At 36.7% G+C, this 19664-nt stretch overlaps 1 protein-coding gene across 6 annotated transcripts in view; it reads left to right on the top strand.

The window, feature by feature from the left end:
- Positions 1-19664, top strand: part of inpp4b (inositol polyphosphate-4-phosphatase type II B) — a 408611-nt gene that overhangs the window by 11732 nt on the left and 377215 nt on the right. For 4 of the 6 annotated variants that reach the window (XM_088633072.1, XM_088633056.1, XM_088633092.1 and 1 more), the window contains exons 2-3: positions 11400-11582; positions 14596-14791. In XM_088633072.1, the coding sequence (XP_088489198.1) occupies positions 14683-14791 (109 nt within the window). In that variant the 5' untranslated portion in view covers positions 11400-11582; positions 14596-14682. The remainder of the gene's footprint in view (positions 1-11399; positions 11583-14595; positions 14792-19664) is intronic. The other 2 variants (XM_088633061.1, XM_088633066.1) reach the window with 2 other exon arrangements.

Below are 19664 nucleotides of genomic sequence, written 5' to 3'. Positions count from 1 at the left end.
CGTTTGTGGCTCTGTTGCCGGCCAAAAGAGGAGTTTTAAATACTAAAATCTGTGTATTTATGATGAGTATACATGATGAGTGTTATGTGAAAGAAACCTGACCAGATCCACTATCTGGTCATCTCAAAGTGGACCTGGCGTCCTGTTGAGGGTGTACCCTGTCTTGCGCCTGTAGCTTGCTAAGACTGCCTCTGGTCCCCTGCGACCCTGAATTGGAAGAAGAGGTTAGAATATGGATGGATGGATCTTGAGGCCCCCAAAGAAAAACCTAAACAGATGATACGATAGTATGCTATGGGGATACTGTAGGCATTCAGAATGGAGATGGTAATAACATTTTGAATTTAGATGCACAGGTACAGTACCAGTGATGCCTTTACACACAAGTACTTTATGTAATAAAACCTGCCTGATCCCTGAGTGTTATTACCAATACGGAAAAAAAAAAAGGAAAACAAGCAAAAAAAAAAAGTGATATACAGGTAGGTAAGCTTTTTCAATTTATTGTGCAATTAACTGATTGGAAAAAGGTGTTGTGATGATAATAGCACTGAGATTTATAAAAGTAATCTAGTTTGCTTTAGAATTTCCTGAGGAGTGACTCCGCATTCAGCTATAAAATATTAAGTGAACATATGCACTTGGACAAGATAACATGACAGGGTACAGAATCAATGATATCAAGGTATGAGATGCACATGCACGGCTTGGCATGTTTCCAAGGCAACAATGGATATGTGAGTAGTGGCTTTGCAGAAAATACAAACTGCAGTGTAAGAACGCAAGAGGGATGGTCTAAGTGGTATAGCTATAGTATCTTACTGTAGCCCATTGCTAAACATGGTGAAAATCTAAGACTTTAATATCTGATTTTGTGTCTGTGTGATGTTGAGATGGTTGCTGTTTCAACCTCTCCAAACCAGTTATCAGTCATCTTTTGCTTTTTTAGGGTATAGTCTGCACAGTTAGTCTTATTAAGTTGTCATAGCTGTCATAAAACATAGAGGAATCACCAGTAGCATGTGTGTGTGTGTACACCTTTATAACAGTTTACCAGTGCAGTACAGTATCATTTTGTTCTGTTTCGTATTTTCTCCATGTTACCATCAATACTGCTTTTTACTGCGCCTACAAGCATGTCATTCTTAATCTAATCATGGTTGTGTGATTTACAACGTTGGTTACTCAGAAGCAACTACATAACTGCTAAATAAGGTTGTCAAAGGATGTTATATCTAAATGTGTGGAATGCAGCTGTTGAGTGAAATAACTAACAGAATTAATATTTAGAATATCAGATACCATTTTGGTCATTATTTACAATTCAGAATCAGTTCTGGAAAGAGTAACCAGGTGCATTGCCAGGCTCAAAAGAAAGTCCTAGAAGGCTAAAAGCACTTTGTTTTTGTCAGCATAAGAGACTGGATTTGTGTAATTAGAATCTTCCACAGTGACCTCTTCTCATCTGAAGCTTATGTTCTATTTCACGAGGTAACATGTTTTACACAAAATATGTTTTTTTCTAATGCAAAATCTTATTTAAATACCCACATTTTCCTCAGTTTCCTAAAAGTGTCATATTTCCAATATTGTACAGTATGCAGTAAGTCTATTTTAAGAGCATGAAACCATGAGACTTGACAAATGCTTAAATATATGGCCTGTCATGTCTGACAGCAACTATTTGGGGAGTTAGCTCTCTGGATTAACATAAGCACGCTCATTAGAAAATCAAGGAATAATTGAGACATATCAGAAGGTTTGACTCTTGCCAAGTCTTTCTAGCTTCCTGAGAGTGATGGTCCTGAAAGATGATGCAAGTGAGGCTTATCCAATGTTTCTGTTTTTTTAAGTGAAGATTTACTGTGATGACTGTAAATACACGCTAAACCATCATAACTAGGAATGGGGCTAGTTTTTAATAGAAAAATTCCCTTACTCCCCAGTCATGAATTGCAAGCAAGGAAAAGAACCTCATTGGAATGTCATCATCAGATTAGAAAGTCATGTTTTTAAATCATGGATGACACACTAAATAGAAATTACTGCCTGGAAGTCCATTTTATGATAAAAAATAAATCTGAAATGTGATCTGTGACACAATCGTTACTGTTTACTATGTAGTGTACTGAATAGGTTTCTTCAGAATTACTATTTGATAAGTTCTGTCAAACTTCTGTTAGCCTTAATATGAGTAGAGTTATATGTGCAGTATCCTTCTTCCATTGAATAGTCACCTTGAACAAGTTTGTTAATTGTTGTATACTGTAGGTCATCTTCTGAATTTAGATTCAGTCAAAAGACATACTGGTATGTTAATTGTTGTCTGGGAAATCTGTGTGTTGGGCTCCATCTCTCTTGCATCCCTGCATTTGATAATGGATGTATGGATCATTTGTGACCATCGTACACTTGGTTGAGTAAGCACTATGTTACCTCATTTGTGAGAGGTGATTGAGCAGTGGTGATAAGGTACTTTGAGCTGCTGAATGCAGGGTTGGTGCAAATCAAGAAAGAAAACCACAAATGAAACAAATCTACTGTTTTAGATTGGTGTTTTGTGTTGATGTGTGCCCTGTGATCGACTGGCGTCCTCTCCAGGGTACATATCACCTGTGTTTCCCAGGATAGGCTCTGGGCCACTGTTACCTTGAAATGCATAAGCAGTTATTGAAAGTGATGTGATTTTTTAATATCGTTACCAATGGTGGCCCGTGCATGCAATTGGCCTGTGACCTCATGCATACTGCTTATATCTGTTTCATTTCTGCTCAAAAAACCCTCAGTGCACCTGCTGCAAATAGTTGTCATTTTTATCATTATGAATTTGTTGCAGAAAGTTATAGGTTTCTTTCTGATTCTTGGACAATATTTTCTGTTTGTTGCAAGTGAAGTTTCTTGTAGGAAGTGCTTTATTTATTGTCTGTAAATGTCTTATTTACAGACAATATTGTTGCTGTTTTAAAAGGCAAGTGATCCATGCTTGCTCTGATTATTATGCATTTTGTATCTGCTGTGAGCTAAGTCTATCCCAATTGTTTCTTGGAACTGGTGTCCATTTCTGATGTCCCCTCTTTTTGAGTGGCTTGGCTGTTTCACAGATGTTTAAGTTGCCTGTTTTTTCAGCTTCAGAATGTTTTTGTTGGAAATATCCTATAAACCTATTCAGTGTTTGCTTCTTTGTTTATTAAATCTTGTCCATGCTAATCAAGGATAAGGAAAAAATACTGCCTTTTACCTTGGTGCTTCTCTTAATTTTCAGACGATACTAAATTATTTTCTTTGTGATATTTGTGTTCTGGTCGGTAAATAGAAGAATAGAGGAACTGCAGCTGTCTGAACAGCTGTGTCAATACCTCAAATATGGGCAAAAGTGCATTTTTGCATGTAGAGTCACTGCGTTGTTATTTCAACTTCAAATATTACTTGACTGGAATATCTACTACGATTACATTACAGAAAGAACCACTTTACACTAGTGCATTAACAACCACAAAAGAAGCAAAGGCAATGAGATAAAGATGTAAAGAGCATTATCCACTATTGATAAAAAAATTATATGTCCATTTTAAAGCACTTTCACATTCTTGAGTCCTGTTTGCATAGAGATTTGGGAGTTGTCGTTTCCCTGTAGTAATAGTTAAATCCAAAAGAAGCTAAAGTAAATTCAGAGTTTCTGTGGTTTCCATATGTTGTTTTTATATCTCACTGTTCATTAAATATTCTCTTTATTAAGTGAAGTTAATTTTGTTCCCTACTTGAACTTCTGTTTAATTACCAAGAGAGGTTCTTCCATTTTAATTTAAAATGACTCTGTGCTCTCACCTCGTCTGCTTTCTGGTGACTGCAGGAATATTGATTACCCAGGTGACATTATGCATATTCTTGTGTTCTGGGTTGCTGTGAGTCACCATTGGATTCAGCTTATTGGAGCTTCATTTTATTATCCGTTTGTTGGAAAGGTCTGGAGAATATTTTAACAGCTCTTTTCTTAACAAGGTCCTTTGTTTTTACATTGTCCTATTTTCTGTTTGCTTAAAAATTCAGATGGAAAGTCATAGTTGGAACTCAGCTATATTACTGTGCAACTCACAACTGTTAAATCACTGACGCTAAGCAGCTGTGAGCCTGGTCAGTACCTGGATAGAGACCTTCTCGGAAAAACTAAGGTTGCTGCTGGAAGTGGTGCTAGTGGGGCCCATAGGGGGCGCTCACCCTGCAATCTGTGTGGGTCCTAATGCCCCAGTATAGTGACGGAGACAGTATACTGTAAAAAAGATGCTGTCCTTCAGTTGAGATGTAAAACCGTGGTCCTGACTCTCAGGGGTCATTAAAAATCCCAGGGCATTCTCGAAAAGAGTAGGGGTGTTACCCCGGTGTCCTGGCCAAAGTTCCTCCTGGCCTTTACCAATCATGGCCCGTAATAATCCCCTTCTATGAATTTGGCTTCTTTACTCTGTTCTCCTCCCCAATGATAGCTGATGTGTGGCGAGCATACTGGCACACTATGGCTGCCGTCGCATCATCCAGGTGGGACTGGACATTGGTGTTGGTGGAGGGGAGTCCCCATCACCTGTAAAGCACTTTCAGTGAAGTCCAGAAAAACACTATATAAGTGTTTGGAATTATTATTAATTTTAGGCAAAAGTGTTCTGTTGATGGAGACTGCAGGAAGCTCTGTCTGGATCTGAACACTGACTTGATCTGATAGAATGAGAGAACCAGTGAAAGAAGGAGAACAGCTGAATGTAATATATGTTTCTTGTTAGTTTTATTAATTAGAGGGAGTTCAAAACTTGCATACCTAGACAGTGACCAAGGCAAAGCTGACACATTATTCCAAAGTGATAATATACTTATTTTTGTATTATTTATTTCTTCATTGGATGATAGATATTCACAGAATGATGTTTTAAAATTGTTCTGGAAAACAAATGTTTTGTTTTGGTAATAGTTAAATTAGCATTAGCAGGATTAATTTGTTATAAAAAGTAACATTACTCTAATTTCCTATTCGTTTGGAATCTCCAGTTATTTTGTATTGTTTTTGCTAAGTACATAATTTGAATTTGGCTCTCCTGCACCAGCTCGCCTGAGTCTATTTCGAAGATGGTGAGATGCGTTGACGTGGCTCTGCCTTGCCAACCTGTTAAACAGTTCTTCATTTGACACATGGCAAGTTCCCAGTGATGGGGGAGAGAGTTCTGAGTGGAGGCCTTGTGTCGTCTTGTTCATGTTCAGATGAAGACCGCTGATTACCAGTTCTAAATCCATGTACAGTATTAACTTGAAGGCATAGAACCTGAAATTAGATAAGCCATTTTCTTTTCATCATCTGAAGGCTAAAACATCTCTAAATGATCGGTATCTCTGAGGAACTTCATTTAACTAAATTACTATTACTAAAAAAACGATTACAAAAAATTAACTATTCTTTTGCTGTTGTAATTCCGAGAAAACCTTATTATTTTATTCATCTTCACAAAATTTGTTCCCCTGACTCTTTCTAATATCTTTTTTTTTACTGTTTGAAATGTAATTTTTGTGTTTTTTTCAATCTTTTCAGAAAGTGCTTTCTTTCTCTTAATTGGTCGGTGAAAGCATTTGTGTCTGTGATTCGCTTACTCTAGGGATTAACACCTACTGTGCTCTAAGATAAATATCTTTAAAATGTTACCATCTACTTTCTGATGATTATATATTTATTGTATCTTATTCTGCTTCTTGTAATTGTCTCATTTCTTCATATTCTGTGTACTGGAAATTATAAACTCATAGCTTGGACTGTGGCTATATAGTTTTAAAAGCATACCATATAGGAGTATCACAGTTCACAAATGGTTTTCTCACCTACATTTTCTCACTTAATTCTGATTGTATTAAGAAGACTAGATCAATATAGTCATTCTCTCCTGTAGATGCTTCTGCGAACTTAATAAGAAAGCAGTCATTAACTATGTGATTGCCAGCTTATATGAACAGAAAAGCTGTGAAAACTTTGTGAATAGATTAGTATTTTTAAGTTTATTTTGTACTATTTCTTTGATTACTTTATTCATCTTTGTCTCTTTTTGACATATTTGTCATATTCAGCCATATTATTTATTATTGTGTACGTTAACATTTTTTCCCTCATAAGCCCTTTATTTTCCTGTGTCCTCCTTTTAACATGAATAGAATAAATAAAAATGAGTCACCAAAGTTTGAAAACCTGAGGGAGCCTTATTGACTTATCCCAATCCTTCCTGGTGGCAGTCAGCCATACGGTATGTGTACGCCCACGTGGGGAGTCACAGTTACAGTCTTCTATGTCAACTTGACCCAGAGTTGAACGGGACTTCTTGATCTCTCTGAATGAATAAGGTCACAGTCAGCTATCAGCTTGACCAAGGGTTGAGCATGGTGTCTGGATCTCTCGGATGGAGTACGGTTACAGTCTGCTATAAGCTTGACCCAGGGTTGTGCATGTGACTTCTGGATCTCTCTGAGAGAATACAGTCAATTAGACAAAACTATGGAGCACTAAGGTACGTCGTTTTAATAGTTCATTGACAGGAATGCGAGGCAATTGAGTATTGTACTGAATGATACTGGCAAGTCCTGTATTTTAATGTTACTTACTTGGGCCCTTAGGAAAAAAAATCCTTTGACAGATTTTATTCTTCACATTATGCAGCTTTTTTGAGACTTTAATTAAACAAATAAAACTATTTAATTTTAGCTTTTAAACTTCATGTAGTCTTTATTTCTGATTCCTTTCCTAACAGGGGTATATTTCTTTTTTAGCTGTTTTTATTGCACTAAAATAATGAATGTTGGCTTTTCAAAGCTTGAGTTACATATGGGCATAAATCTTTTGCTGAAAGGAAACATCCACTGCAAACAAGTCCTGTGAGGCATGATTTCCATGCATGAGAAAGCCGCTCCTGATGATACTTCATAGATGTAATCGTTGTTGGAGTTTAAATAAAATAGAATATCAATTACTGATAACCTTAGGTTAGTACACAGGCCACAGTAAGACCATAGATGCAAGCTATACCAAACCTCTAGAAATTATGCTGTAGAAAGAATTATAATGTCTGGTAGCACTGAAATCATCAGTCATGAATATTTTGGCATATCAAGGTTTTCTACTACAATGCTTTTCCCAAACTTCTTACTGCAAGGCCTTCACCTTAGAGGTGAGTCCAGTAAACTCAAGCTGTTCACTTTGACCCAGGGAAGCTTGTGCTTCATCCGGTTTCTGCTAATGAGAAGTATTCATCAGTAGGACCTGGGGCCAGGATTCAGTCAGTGCATTGGAAGCACTTGCAACCACTCCTACAGATGACGTCCCACCAGGATTATGGCTGATTATGGCTCTCCTCTATAATCAATTCAGAATGATGCTGCTTGTAAAGTACATCTCGCATAAAATTACATTCATTTGTCCATGTTTAGACACATGGTCTTATGCTGCTTTATAATGCAAGAGTTGACAAGATAAGGTTGCACAGGCTACCATTTGCTAATGTAGAGTTTGACCAGTAGATTCTTTCAGATAATATTAAGCTTTAGTGCTAGTTACTTTATATGTTCTAAATCTGCAGTCTTTCCAATGAGGTATAAACTTTAGAAGAACGGTTTTATGTTCTATGGGATTTTTGGGCAATAACACAAAGTATGTTGAGATGTAATAATAATTTAAAAGAGGTCTTAAAAGTCAGAAATGGAAATTATGTGTAACTGAATTCCAAAACTTTAGAATATCCATTATGTTTATATCTTTCTGTTTACATTTTCCTAACACTTATAATAATTTAGTTTCTTCATAAGTGGCAGTTTATGAACATTGTCATGACAGAATAAAACTGTTAGAAGTTGGTAGTGTAATTTTTATTGTCCCATGATTAATGTGTCTCTGATTTTAGTCAGATGATATTAGGATTAGTTTTCTAGGAAATTCCCTTGCATGGTTTTTGCTGGCCTCTTATATCTGAAAGTGTCTTGTCAAACTGATTGTATAAAAACTGTTATGTGTCATGATATTCTTCCCTCTGTTCCCCTGCCCATTCTTACATCATGTAGGGCACGAAGAATTCAGAGAAGTGTTCTGAGCTTCTGCTTGACAGTGGGGCCTGTGGTTTAGAAAGAGAAAATTGTCAGTTATAAGCTGGTAAATCTTGCATTAACATTATAAAGTATGAGAGACTCAATTCATTAAGCAGGCTGTTGTACTGCCTAAGATAAGATGAATGCTGCTTTTGTATCCAACAGGTTTATAGGAAACAAAAGAGCCTTAATGTGGTAAGTCTTTTGCATCGATTGGTCTCATGATATCAGAAACTAGTGTTGGCTTTATCTTGCAAGCCAACATAAATTCCTTTTATTGTATTTTAATCCATCATCAGAAGTGTGTGCTGTGACTTGAGATTATTTAATTCTGCAAGTTGAGCTCTTTTCTTCTCTAGATATTCCCATAATTTAGGAATTTAAGCTTCTAACATCAATATTTTACCATTTTTCATTGCAAAAAATACGTCTAAAACCAGCCGTCTAAAACCAACCAAGATTTTTGTTTTCCCCTACAACTTCCACGCTGAATTTCTTTATGGCTATTCCACTGTGTGAACACCCTTTTCCCTGTGCCAGAGATTGATCTGTATTGAGGAACTAGGCTTCTGATATTGATTTCACATTGTTGGCCATGCAGATAGTTTCATTTCATTTTTCTAAAAACGAAATCCTCATACCTCTTTAGAAAGGCCAGCTTTCTTTCGCATATGGTTTAATTTGGCTATTTGGTTTCCTGCATCCACTTGACAACCCCCATGTCCTCTTACAGAGATCATGGATACTTGACAGATGTATAGGTCTGCATTACTTACAATGCTCAATACATTCTTATATAGATTCAATAGAGTACAAATTCTTAATGTGATTTTTTCCTGATTGTCACCCACAGTTTTCTCAGAGTAGTTGGAATTTCCTGTGATGTGCTTCGGTTGTCTCTAGATGGCAGACTACCGTGTGTTCTTTATCCGTGCTTGTAACGGGTGCTTTGTGTTGTGTTCTAAAATCAGTTTATCTCCTCTATGAAGATTGTGTTTATATGCACACATTTTATGATTCTCTTTATCCTAACCCTTTCTTTTGCATATTCCAGCCAGGGTGTTGTGTCAGTCTCATTCTTCTCAGCACACACCTGTGGCCTCTTTTGTTCGTGATTTTCCAGAGCAAATTAAAAGTAATGTGAAATGCCCTTGAGCTTTACTGTGATAGACACCTGTGTTTGATAGAAATGCAGTTTCTTGCACTTGAAATGCTCGCAGTATTTTTTTTCTTAAATTAAAAAATTGACATTGACTCGGACACTGGCAAAATGCATCACTCAGGGCATTTTAAAGTTGATTTTATTTTTTAAGGATAATCGAGACCATTATTTCATGGAACCCACAAGCTCTGAAAGTGGATCATAATCGGAAAGAAGTTTTGTTTTAATGTGTTTCAGTGATAAGCACAAGTAGTGCTTATTGGTAATGTAAAAAAAGCTGTCAGCAGGATCAGGCACTCGGCAGAGAAAGTAAGAGGTATGTAATTCCTTCCCAATAGGGTGCTGCAAAAGTATTATTCGGATTGTAAATTAGTTAGTCTCTTCAGATTTTTCTGTATCTGTCCTGTCAAGGGAATTGGGCATATACAGATTAAATAATTATTGATTTTTTAAAGCTAGAACACAAATTGAAGATGAAATATTATTTACAGGGTATACATTGTGTTAAAACTTTATAACCTCCCCACTGTCACAAATTAGAAACCTAGTACTTGATAGGCATAGTGTAAGATACCAGTGTCTAGAAATTAAGAAAGGAAACATTAAGTACCAGTATTTTTTTAACATGAGCTTCAATTGGGAAAGAATGAAATTTGTCATATGTATTATTTTCTGGCTCCCCATTTTGTTACTGCAGTCAGTTATAATCCAGAAATCATATCCGAACAGGACTTCGTTTTTTGCTCATAGGTCTTTGAGAAGTGTACTTTGTCTACTTTAGTTCTAATAATAAAATCTGAAAGACACCTGGCTATTTTCATATATCCCTATGGATAAAAAAAGTTTCCTTATGTGTAAATTTCAAATTAAAATATCTCACTTCTGTATTTACAAGATTAAAAAAAAGCTTGCCTTAAAGTTTCAGCATATTTCTGTTAGGAACCTTGTACTTATTTGGAATTTTGTAACACTGCAACACAGAAACAAATTTACTAATTTTTGCATCACAGAATTTTCTTTGTATTTTTTATACAGAGAAGCATAATTTATGACAGCTTTATAGATATAAGGCTTTTACACTCAAGGTCACATACTTCCATGTTAATGGTATCACTACACTCCTATGGAATGCTTTTCTTCAGTCTTCAGAAATGTATGGGTGTGTGTCCCACACCGTAGCAACAGTCTGTCCTAGGCCCCTGGAGAGCAGCCTGAACTGTCTGTTGTTCTTTGCTGTTAGGTACAAATAGTCTGCTGGTCATGTCTGTAAGGCACTGAAGAGTTATAAATCATTTGGTGCAAAATAAGGGCCGAACAGCAGGTGTCCTGTCGTCCTACCTGTCACATGATAAGCACTTGTAGGTATCGTTGGCTGTGCAAAGCCATCAATTCTCAGGTGAGATTCAGCTGACAGAGGTTGGTAGGGTTCTCTGGTCTTTCCACATTAAAGTTGAATCATATCTGTGTCTGACTGCATTTGCATTTTCATTCTATTTCTTGAGAAGCAAAGGCACTTACGGTTGCTATTGAGAAGCATGAGAGGATTGGTCGTGAGCTTCTACCTTGGAGCTGTCCCAGACACCAGCCGCAAGGTTCCTTCATGGTGTTATTCAGTGATTCTTCCACGTATTCTGTTATTTTAGAGACCCAGTAAGATGCAAACGCATCGGTTATGTTCCATCTTATTGATCTCCTGAAGAAGCGTGCTAAACTAATTACGGTAGAGCAAATCCAAAGATCTCACAAGACCATATTTTGTCTAAAACTATTAAGTTGTCTTTCTTATTGTTCTGTTGTTGAAGCAACAATTCAACAGTTCAGTCCTATATTCCTTTTTTTGTCATGCATTTTTAAACGTATTTCATTATCTCTGGACCACATTTTAGGCTTTACTTACTGATGTTTTGATTTATAGCTTCATTTTAAAGTCTTCATACTATGCTCAACTAAGCAAGAACATTTTATATGGCCTAAATGGTATACAATTACACTTGTTCTGAACTGCGAAGTGCCTGGCATGAATCCAGAGTGCTCTGAGTGTGAGGTTCTAGTTCAGGGATAGGCAAGGCAGGTCCTTGAGTAGCCCAAATTGAACTATTTAAGAGAATACATCTTAACAGCATTATTTTTTACCTTGTACTAGAAAGGTGTCCCTAAAAGCTGCAGGATCCCATACCTGAGGGCCAGGCTTACCTAAATGTGGATGAAATGATCATGATGACTTCCAAGATCTGACCGTGGAAGCAGACAGACTACAGGTATCCTTCATAGCGACTGCAGGTTAACTCTACACACAGATTTGCAAGCAAATGCCAAGGACTTAATGGTAAGTTAATGTTAGTGAAGAGAGACAACAGCTAGAACTGTTACCTTAAAAAACAATACAATTTCCCTGGTATTTAAGCAAATATTTTCCAGGTGTTTTCTAGCCAAGGGAAAAGGTTTCTGAAATAAAAAACAGTTCATGTTTGTGTATATATGTCTACTTAAATGTTTATTTTCCAGAGACATTACAGAATAAAAAAGTTTTTACTTTAACAAAGTATTTCAGTAAGATATAATGACTTAGGCAGGAGTTAATAAAAAGGTTAGTTTGTGATATTTTCATATCTGGTTTATTTTCATTTATTTGGCTTATTACACTCGGTATGATGCTCTTTCAAAATAATGAAGTAGTTTTATTGTATCTCCCAAATATAATATTTTTCCTACAAACCACATAATGTAGGTTAAATTATAAATGAAATCAGTTTTTGCTTTGGCAGCTTTGCTGTTGGTCTAGCTGCATTGCGCTGATATGAATAATAACGTGTTATTCTAACAGCGTTCCCTCAGGTTTGTTTTTGTTCCCTGAGGGAATTATTACATCTTTTGTCCAATGTTGTGATGTGAGTAAAATGTTGATTAAAAATTCCCTACAGGAAGAAATTAAATTGTGATTGTGTACCAATCTAAATTATATTCCTGAAGATCGTGTGATGATTCTTGTCTTAATTTCACAATTAAGCTCGGGAGGCTGCCACACTCCATTGTAATTTGTCAGCAGTCTTTGTCTCTGCAACAATATTTCTCTGAGGATTGTGGCTGTAAATGTAAAATGGTTTGTCTTTTTAAGTCAAGCATGAAGACAAAAGCTGTACATTTTTTCTGAAACACGGGTGCAGTATCACCACGTGTTTTGATTAACCTAATGAGGCAGAGCTACAGTATGGACTTGGCTTGTGGACAGGAAATTAAGCTCAGAAAGTAAAAACCCTTGTGACCGAGATGTGGAGTAAAGTATTTAAGACGATCATGGGACTGACCAAGTGCAAGTTTGGAAATACTATAGGAATGAATCCAGAGCAAGCAGAAAACCAAGACAAAGTGATTTGCTGGGGCTGCTTTTGTGCCAGAAGGTATTGTTAATGTATACAGTAGGTTTATATTTTTGGTAGACTGCAGGAATTTCTGCATCACAAAGTGATTGAAACTATCAAAGTTTGCAAAGTTATCTGTGACTCAGCAATCATTTTTTATTGCCCTTATGTCTAAATTATAAATTATTGTTGGCCTTCATTATTTGCATTTCAAAATCTTAACGGCAATAATTTTGGTAATTTGGAAAATATAATGATGAATTTTAACAGCATTAATGATTTATTCTAAACAGGCATATGGATTCACCATTGAAAGTATTGAAAATGCACTAGTTAGTATGGTAATCCCTGTTTTATGAAATCTGTAAGAATATGCATATCTTTTGGAGGCATGTGTAAAAAAAGGAAAAAAATATAAAAATTAATATAATCTGTTATCATTGCCAACCTTTTATGATTTCATGGATTAAAGTACTGTAGCTATTTTAGTGAAGAACATAGTTAATACAACATTTGGTTGAGGGTTTTATTGGTGAAAAATTTCAAGGAGGGAATGAGACATGCACATTTACAATACAGTTTGTCTTTGCTGATACAAGATTTTGCTGTTTTGAATAGTTTAGTTCCCGTCAAGTTGTGCCTGATCTAGGAATAGAGTACAGATATGAAAATGTCATGAATTCAAATTGCATCCATACAGATCAATGGAGGCAGTTGAGCTATGGAATTATGTAAATTATTTAGTATTAGAAAGGAGTCACAAGTTGTATGGTATTACCAGTAGGTTTATTAATTTTCAATTGCAGTTTAGCCTGTATTTTTATTATCCATCCATTTCTAACTGTACGGGGTCGCTGGGGAGTCTGACCCTAACCTGGCAAGCCACAGGGGCAGGGTGGAATACACCCTGAAGAGGATGTCAGTCCATCACAGGGCACACCAAGACACACAAACACACCCACACCAGGGCCACTTTTCCCAGAAGCCACTTAAACTACCAGTATGTCTTTGGACTGTGGGAGGAAACCCATGCGAACATGGAGACAACAAACTCCAAGCAGATAGCCCCCCAGGAATTGAACCCAGGGCCCCAATGCCATGAGGGAGCAATAGTAACCATTCTGACACCCCAAATTTGAAATGTTATTTTAAAAAAAGCAAAGCGGGAGTTATACTGGGCTCTTGCCACAAGTGGAGTAAACAGTACATTGTATTTTGTAATTTGGAAGATAATAGAGTAAAACAAATTCAGGATCTTTCTCTGTCCAGAGTCTACTGGGATTAAGATAACCATTACTGAAAGTAGGATGAACACAAAACACATTATTTTCAGTAACACTGTAATGCATTGCATGTTTTATTTTCAACTACATTTGAACACACTTATGATACGTTAGACATGATTAAAATGATAGAAACTCTTAGTTCTTACTTCAAATTCCCTTTTAAGCTTTAAGTCTTGAAAAATACATGACAAGAAAAGCAGCAATATTTGTATGGAAAGAATCCTTTTGGCTCACAGGGAGAGGGAATGCTTTCTGTCGGCTTTAGGAATATTGCAATTCGACGTCTCCTGGGGGTTTTCTCCTTCCACTATAAATACTGCCACCTGATGAAGCATCTGTAATTTAAATGGACTGGGTCATCTCCTTGAAATGATCCAACAACAGAATTGTCAGATTCTACTATTTATTCACTTCAAAATAAGTAGCTTTGTGATAATGGTATAATGTGAAAATGTGCATAAAGGTACAGTAGTAATTCAGACTTTGAGCACTGATGTAGACAGCTCCAATTGTATTCTTGCCTATAATTATATCAATTAAAGCATTTAAATTTCTCTTCATCACTGTGTTATAACTTTTGGCCCTGTAGACTGCCTTAACTGTGAATCCTGTCCTGGTAGAGACTACTTTTATGTAAACATTATTTAAAATCACCTGATTATCATATATTGCTGTTCAATTCTGTTTGTTGCAGCTGCTGACTGCTTGGAGTTGCTGCTAAACTTCCATACCTACCATTCAAGGAGCCTAGATTACCTTGGACAGAGCTGTGGAGAGGAGGATGAGGTTCAACGCAACACAACTTTCCTTTCTTGCTAAAGGACCCTCTGGAAGCTTCGACAGAGAAGGCAGGCTTAAAGTGTGCCGAGTGCCCTTGAGCAATTCGCAAGGTAGTGTGGTGACTGTGTATGTGTTTCTGTAAATCATACTACCTTAGATACAGTATGGTAACACAGGTCTCTGACCTAAAGGATAATTTCTACCATTTCTAAATAATTACTAAGACCATAGCAATGCAGTATAATGTACATACTTTGAGGCTTGCAAAATGAATGTTTCTCTGCAAGGCAGGAAATTGATTAGCAATCAGCTTTTCCATGGGCTGTTATAACTAAGGTGTTACACTCTACGTTCTCCAAACAACACTATAGTGTTAATTCATCAAGAAAATCCTGTTAAAACTGGCAGGTACTAGATGGATGTGTTCAGAATTATTTGTTCCACATTTGTGATTTTACAATGGTTCAGTACTGCTCACCTGAGGTTTATTCTCCACTGCTACCAACAGTGCTTATCGTATTGTCTTGTATTAATTGTATGCAGGGATAAAGATTGAGTACAGGTACTCAGTTGTTTTTGATTGTTTTAATGAATTAACAGCAAAGCTAACCATCTAAATGTGCTGAATTCCCCCCTCCCCAACTACTCCTTCCAAGTGTTTACACAGAATATATTTATTGATACATAAAAGCTTTCAAAATATCAAGCTGATACTGAAACGATGCATAAAAACAAGGATACTATGGTTGGTATACCATTGGTTACACTCACTTCCTAATGGCAAACATTGAGCTCTCAACAAATAAGTGCTGCTGCGAAAATGTGGAGGCTCTCCTTTGTCTTGTCCTTCTTGGCCTACTAGTCCTCAATAGCCGGTACTAGAAGTGTGTTTTCATTGCATTGGATATGCCACGACGTCTTAACGTTCTGAGAGAATTTAGTACAGCAGAGCTTGATGTAATCCACCTGTACAGGTTTCCCATACCTTTCACTCAAGTGTTTACACAACATACAGTAATTTACCTTCAAGTTCTGAGTAGTCTTTTTTGTATTATAAAGGGTGTCAAGCTCCTGAAATTTAGGAGAAGCGCGCTTTGAACTGAGTGGAATTGTTGGGAAGCCCTACAAAATTATGAGAAATTAATTCACAAAAGTTCTCAAACTCCTAATGGCCACACTCCATGGATTTACTCCCCCCTAGAGTCTAGTTATACACATTTGACAGAGGACACTTTCTACTGGGAGGTCACAGTATATCTCATTTCATTCATCTTCTCTTGGACAGAGCTAACAAGGACTGACATAGCCTCATCTGCCTGTGTGTGTAGATCCCTGTGTTCTGAAGCATATGACAGGAACCTTTCGCACTTTCTGTGCTTCATCCCTTGAGAGTATTTCAATTATTTATCTGCTGGATAGAAAAAAAACTGAGATGGAAAATCATCAGCTCCATTTCTGTAGGTGTGCTGCTTTATTATTTTACTATTTTTCTCAGAATTGAGACAAGTTTAATATGCAGTATTCTTTGTATAAAGATGTTTTGCATTCCGATTTGTGTTATTCAGTGAGTCCAATGAAGAACAGCAGGTACTGCTGTTGGCAAACTCCAGCTGCTCATTTTGAAGCATCCCTGCCCCAACAGCTGAAATACGGTTTTGAACATTTTGAGATTGAAAGTTATTATGTTGTTGCTGACTTGATTGTATTATAAGTATGACTTGTACAAAGTAAAATGTGTAGAAAACAAAAGTTTTGCAGTGCAGATTGGCATTTTAATTTTTTATACCACTTTCTCTAACATTTCATCAAATTTCATTTATGGAATCTCATATTGTGGTCCCCTCTACTTTATTCTTTCCTCTTGATTAGGTTATTGATCATGGTACGCTATTTTTGAAACTATTTCTGTGCTGGTTTCAGTCAGGAATATTATATTTACTTGAATTTCCCACACGGAATTAATAAAATACCTACTTACCCTACTTCCAGGCCAATAAGTAGCATTCAGATTGTAAAAGTACGTAAGACTGCACTTTAATATTCTGGGGGCTGAAACTATAAAATACTACATCATTAGTATTTATTAACAGTGCCTTGCAATTATGTTGCACTTTACATCCCAAAGGATCTCACAGTGGTTTGCAAGTGAGAAAATGCTTCATCAAATGAATTAAAGGGGAACTTTCAGAAGGCCATATTGTATGAACCCAATGTGGAATTTAACTAGGACCTTGGAATAAACTACCCTTCTTCTGAGGGGCATATTGTATTGTGTACATGTTTTCTTTTCTTTTGTTCCTAAGGTACTTTCACTCAGTGTATATAATTGATATGGCTTTTTGTGGTTCAGGCATTGACTATTTTACTTTAAACTGCTTAGTGCAGTACAAGGGTCTTTTTAAAAGCTGAAAGAGAGGAGGATGCAGGGGGTGTATTGTGAAATGAAACATTGTCAATGAACAGATAGACGAGAAAAATGAGCTGCCAGTCTTACTCTTTTAAGGATGTCATGGTTTTAACCTTTCCAGATCCTGGAAGATTGAGAATGATGAATGTAACTGTAACTGTATTCAGAATTTAAGTAAGAGAATTCTGGTGAATTCTTTGCAAATTGTCTATGTTTTGATGTATGATGACAATTTGAACAGCGACTATTTGATGTGCCTACTGCTTCACTTGGTGGGCATCATTTTACATTTTGATCATTGTTCTTTAGATAGCAATGTTGACAATAACAAGAGAATCAGCAGGCACTCCTGATATTACAGTATATTTAAAATTTGAACATTGCTTATCGTATGATGGGTTTTTTAAAAATTTAGCAAATTATCTTTAAAAATATATTGGCTCCTATCACCATTACATTATTTCAGGCTGGTACGTCTTTACTATATCTGCAAACAAACTCGCAAATCGTTTTATTTCTTGTCTAACAGTTGAAACATCAAAACATCACCTACTTACATAGTAGTTATACTGTCATAATAGAAAATTGGAAAAAAACTAAAGTCAGTGAAAATGTGGGTATGTGTTCATTTCAAACACACAAACTTACATAAATCTCATTTTGAATCATACTCAATCTGTGGCAGATAATGCATTATAATGCCTTATATAAATAGTAACTGTCTTGTATTTAATGTCTGTATTGGCTGTAGTCTCTTAAATTTGAAAAGTAAAGTATAATTTTGATTTGCTAAGGTTGATGCTTGAGAGCTGTGTCTAAAACACTTAATCACTTCTGATTCTAAAAGGGGTGGTTAATGGTTAAAATATAAATTGTTCTACAAATACTTTTTTTGTTGAGAGAACCAATTTTTAACCAATTCCCGAAAATATTTTTTTCTAATAATATCTGTAATTAATGTACATGGATTGTACCTGCTTTTCTCTGAAATATACACTTGCCAGTACCATCTGCGATATTTCACAATGTATGCCCCCAGGAGAGTTTACATCACCTTGAGATGTGCTAACTTTCTCACTTACAGCGCTGTAAGTTTTTATAGTTGCCCATCAAATCCCAGTGATGATTCAAACCCACCTTGGCATCACTCGGCCTACTGCAGATCCCCATTCAGGAAATCCTGCTCATAACTGGCTAATGATGGAGTCCAGGTTGTGACTGACGAAGGAATCAGCCTCCACTTCTGAGTGTTTCCTTTCTTGGTTACAGCCACATATTTGAGGCTCCTAATACGGTAACATGTTCCTGTCTGCTGTAGGCAACATCCTTTTGTATTTGATATTTACAAATTTTCCTTCTAAATGTCCTTCAGAAATGTGTTCCTTGGCCATGTCACAGGTGTGCAAGGAGATCAGAGATTTTAAAAGCCTATCTTGGCAGATTTTGTTGTTGCTGCTGACCTTTTGATTGTCTTGAGTCATGCCCGTGCCTTTATTTAGAATGAGACAGAGCAAAAACAAGCAACCAAGGTGTGTGCATGAAACTATCCACTGATCTGTCTTATAAGGCCTCCAGGAAAACCAAACAGCCCTTAACTGCAGATTCTGAAACAAGCTACTTCTTGCATTTAACTGATTGTATTAAGAATGATTACGCTAAATGGATGCATCTTAATACAGGGAGGGTGTATACCTCAATGAATTGAGGTTCATTAACATAGTTAAGTGTCTGTTAATTATCCTGATAAATTGGTTCTAGATAGTTCTTATTGTAAACCAGAAAGGAACTCAATATGTTTTAATTAGGAAAACTATAAGTATATCTAGGCAGCCCAGTCGTTAGCATTGCTGCAGCACCGGGGCCCTGGGTTCAATTACTGGGATGTTATCTGTGTGGAGTTTCGATGTTGGCATGGGTTTCCTCTAGGTCAGTACTTCTCAAACTTTTTGGACCAAGTACCACCCCTGATCAAACCAAAGCATCCAAGTACCACCTACAAGTCATCTTCTCATAGGAGCTCCAGAAAATCTCAGTGCGTGCGCGCACACACTCACATACACGTATAATAAATATTATAATAATACACTTTATTTGATATAGCGCCTTTAAAGGCGGCTTCTCAAAGCGCTTTACAGAATGACAAAAGGAACAACAACAACAATTAAAAATAAACAATAAAATAGCACCATTTCAGTGAGAGGGGTGAGTCTGTTTAGTCGAGCAAAGCAGATGTGAATTCATTGGTCGAGCCTTGATACAATTCACAACAGAGTCTAACAGATTTTAAATCGTCAGGCATTTTCTTGACGGCCAAGGCCTCGTGGTGGATGCTGCAGTTCATATCTGGAGCAACCTCTGTAATTCCTGCAACTACACTGCTGTGTCAGCTTGTCATTGCTCTAGCACTGTCTGAACGAACTGTGACGCATTTTATCCAGCCGATGCCATTCTCTCCGCTAAATTCATTCAGAAGCTGAAATATGTACTCTCCTGTAGTTCCTGTTGATAGCAGATTACAGAGCAGAAAGTCCCCATGGGACATGCCCTCAAACTCGTATAGAACGTAAACGTGCAAA

Source organism: Lepisosteus platostomus, chromosome 1, assembly GCF_059453375.1.
Source record: "Lepisosteus platostomus isolate fLepPlt1 chromosome 1, fLepPlt1.hap1, whole genome shotgun sequence".
In the NCBI taxonomy this organism is placed as follows: Eukaryota; Metazoa; Chordata; class Actinopteri; order Semionotiformes; family Lepisosteidae; genus Lepisosteus; species Lepisosteus platostomus.
The sequence above is the reverse complement of the archived record's forward strand: the minus strand, read 5'-3'. Positions and strand labels throughout refer to the sequence as shown.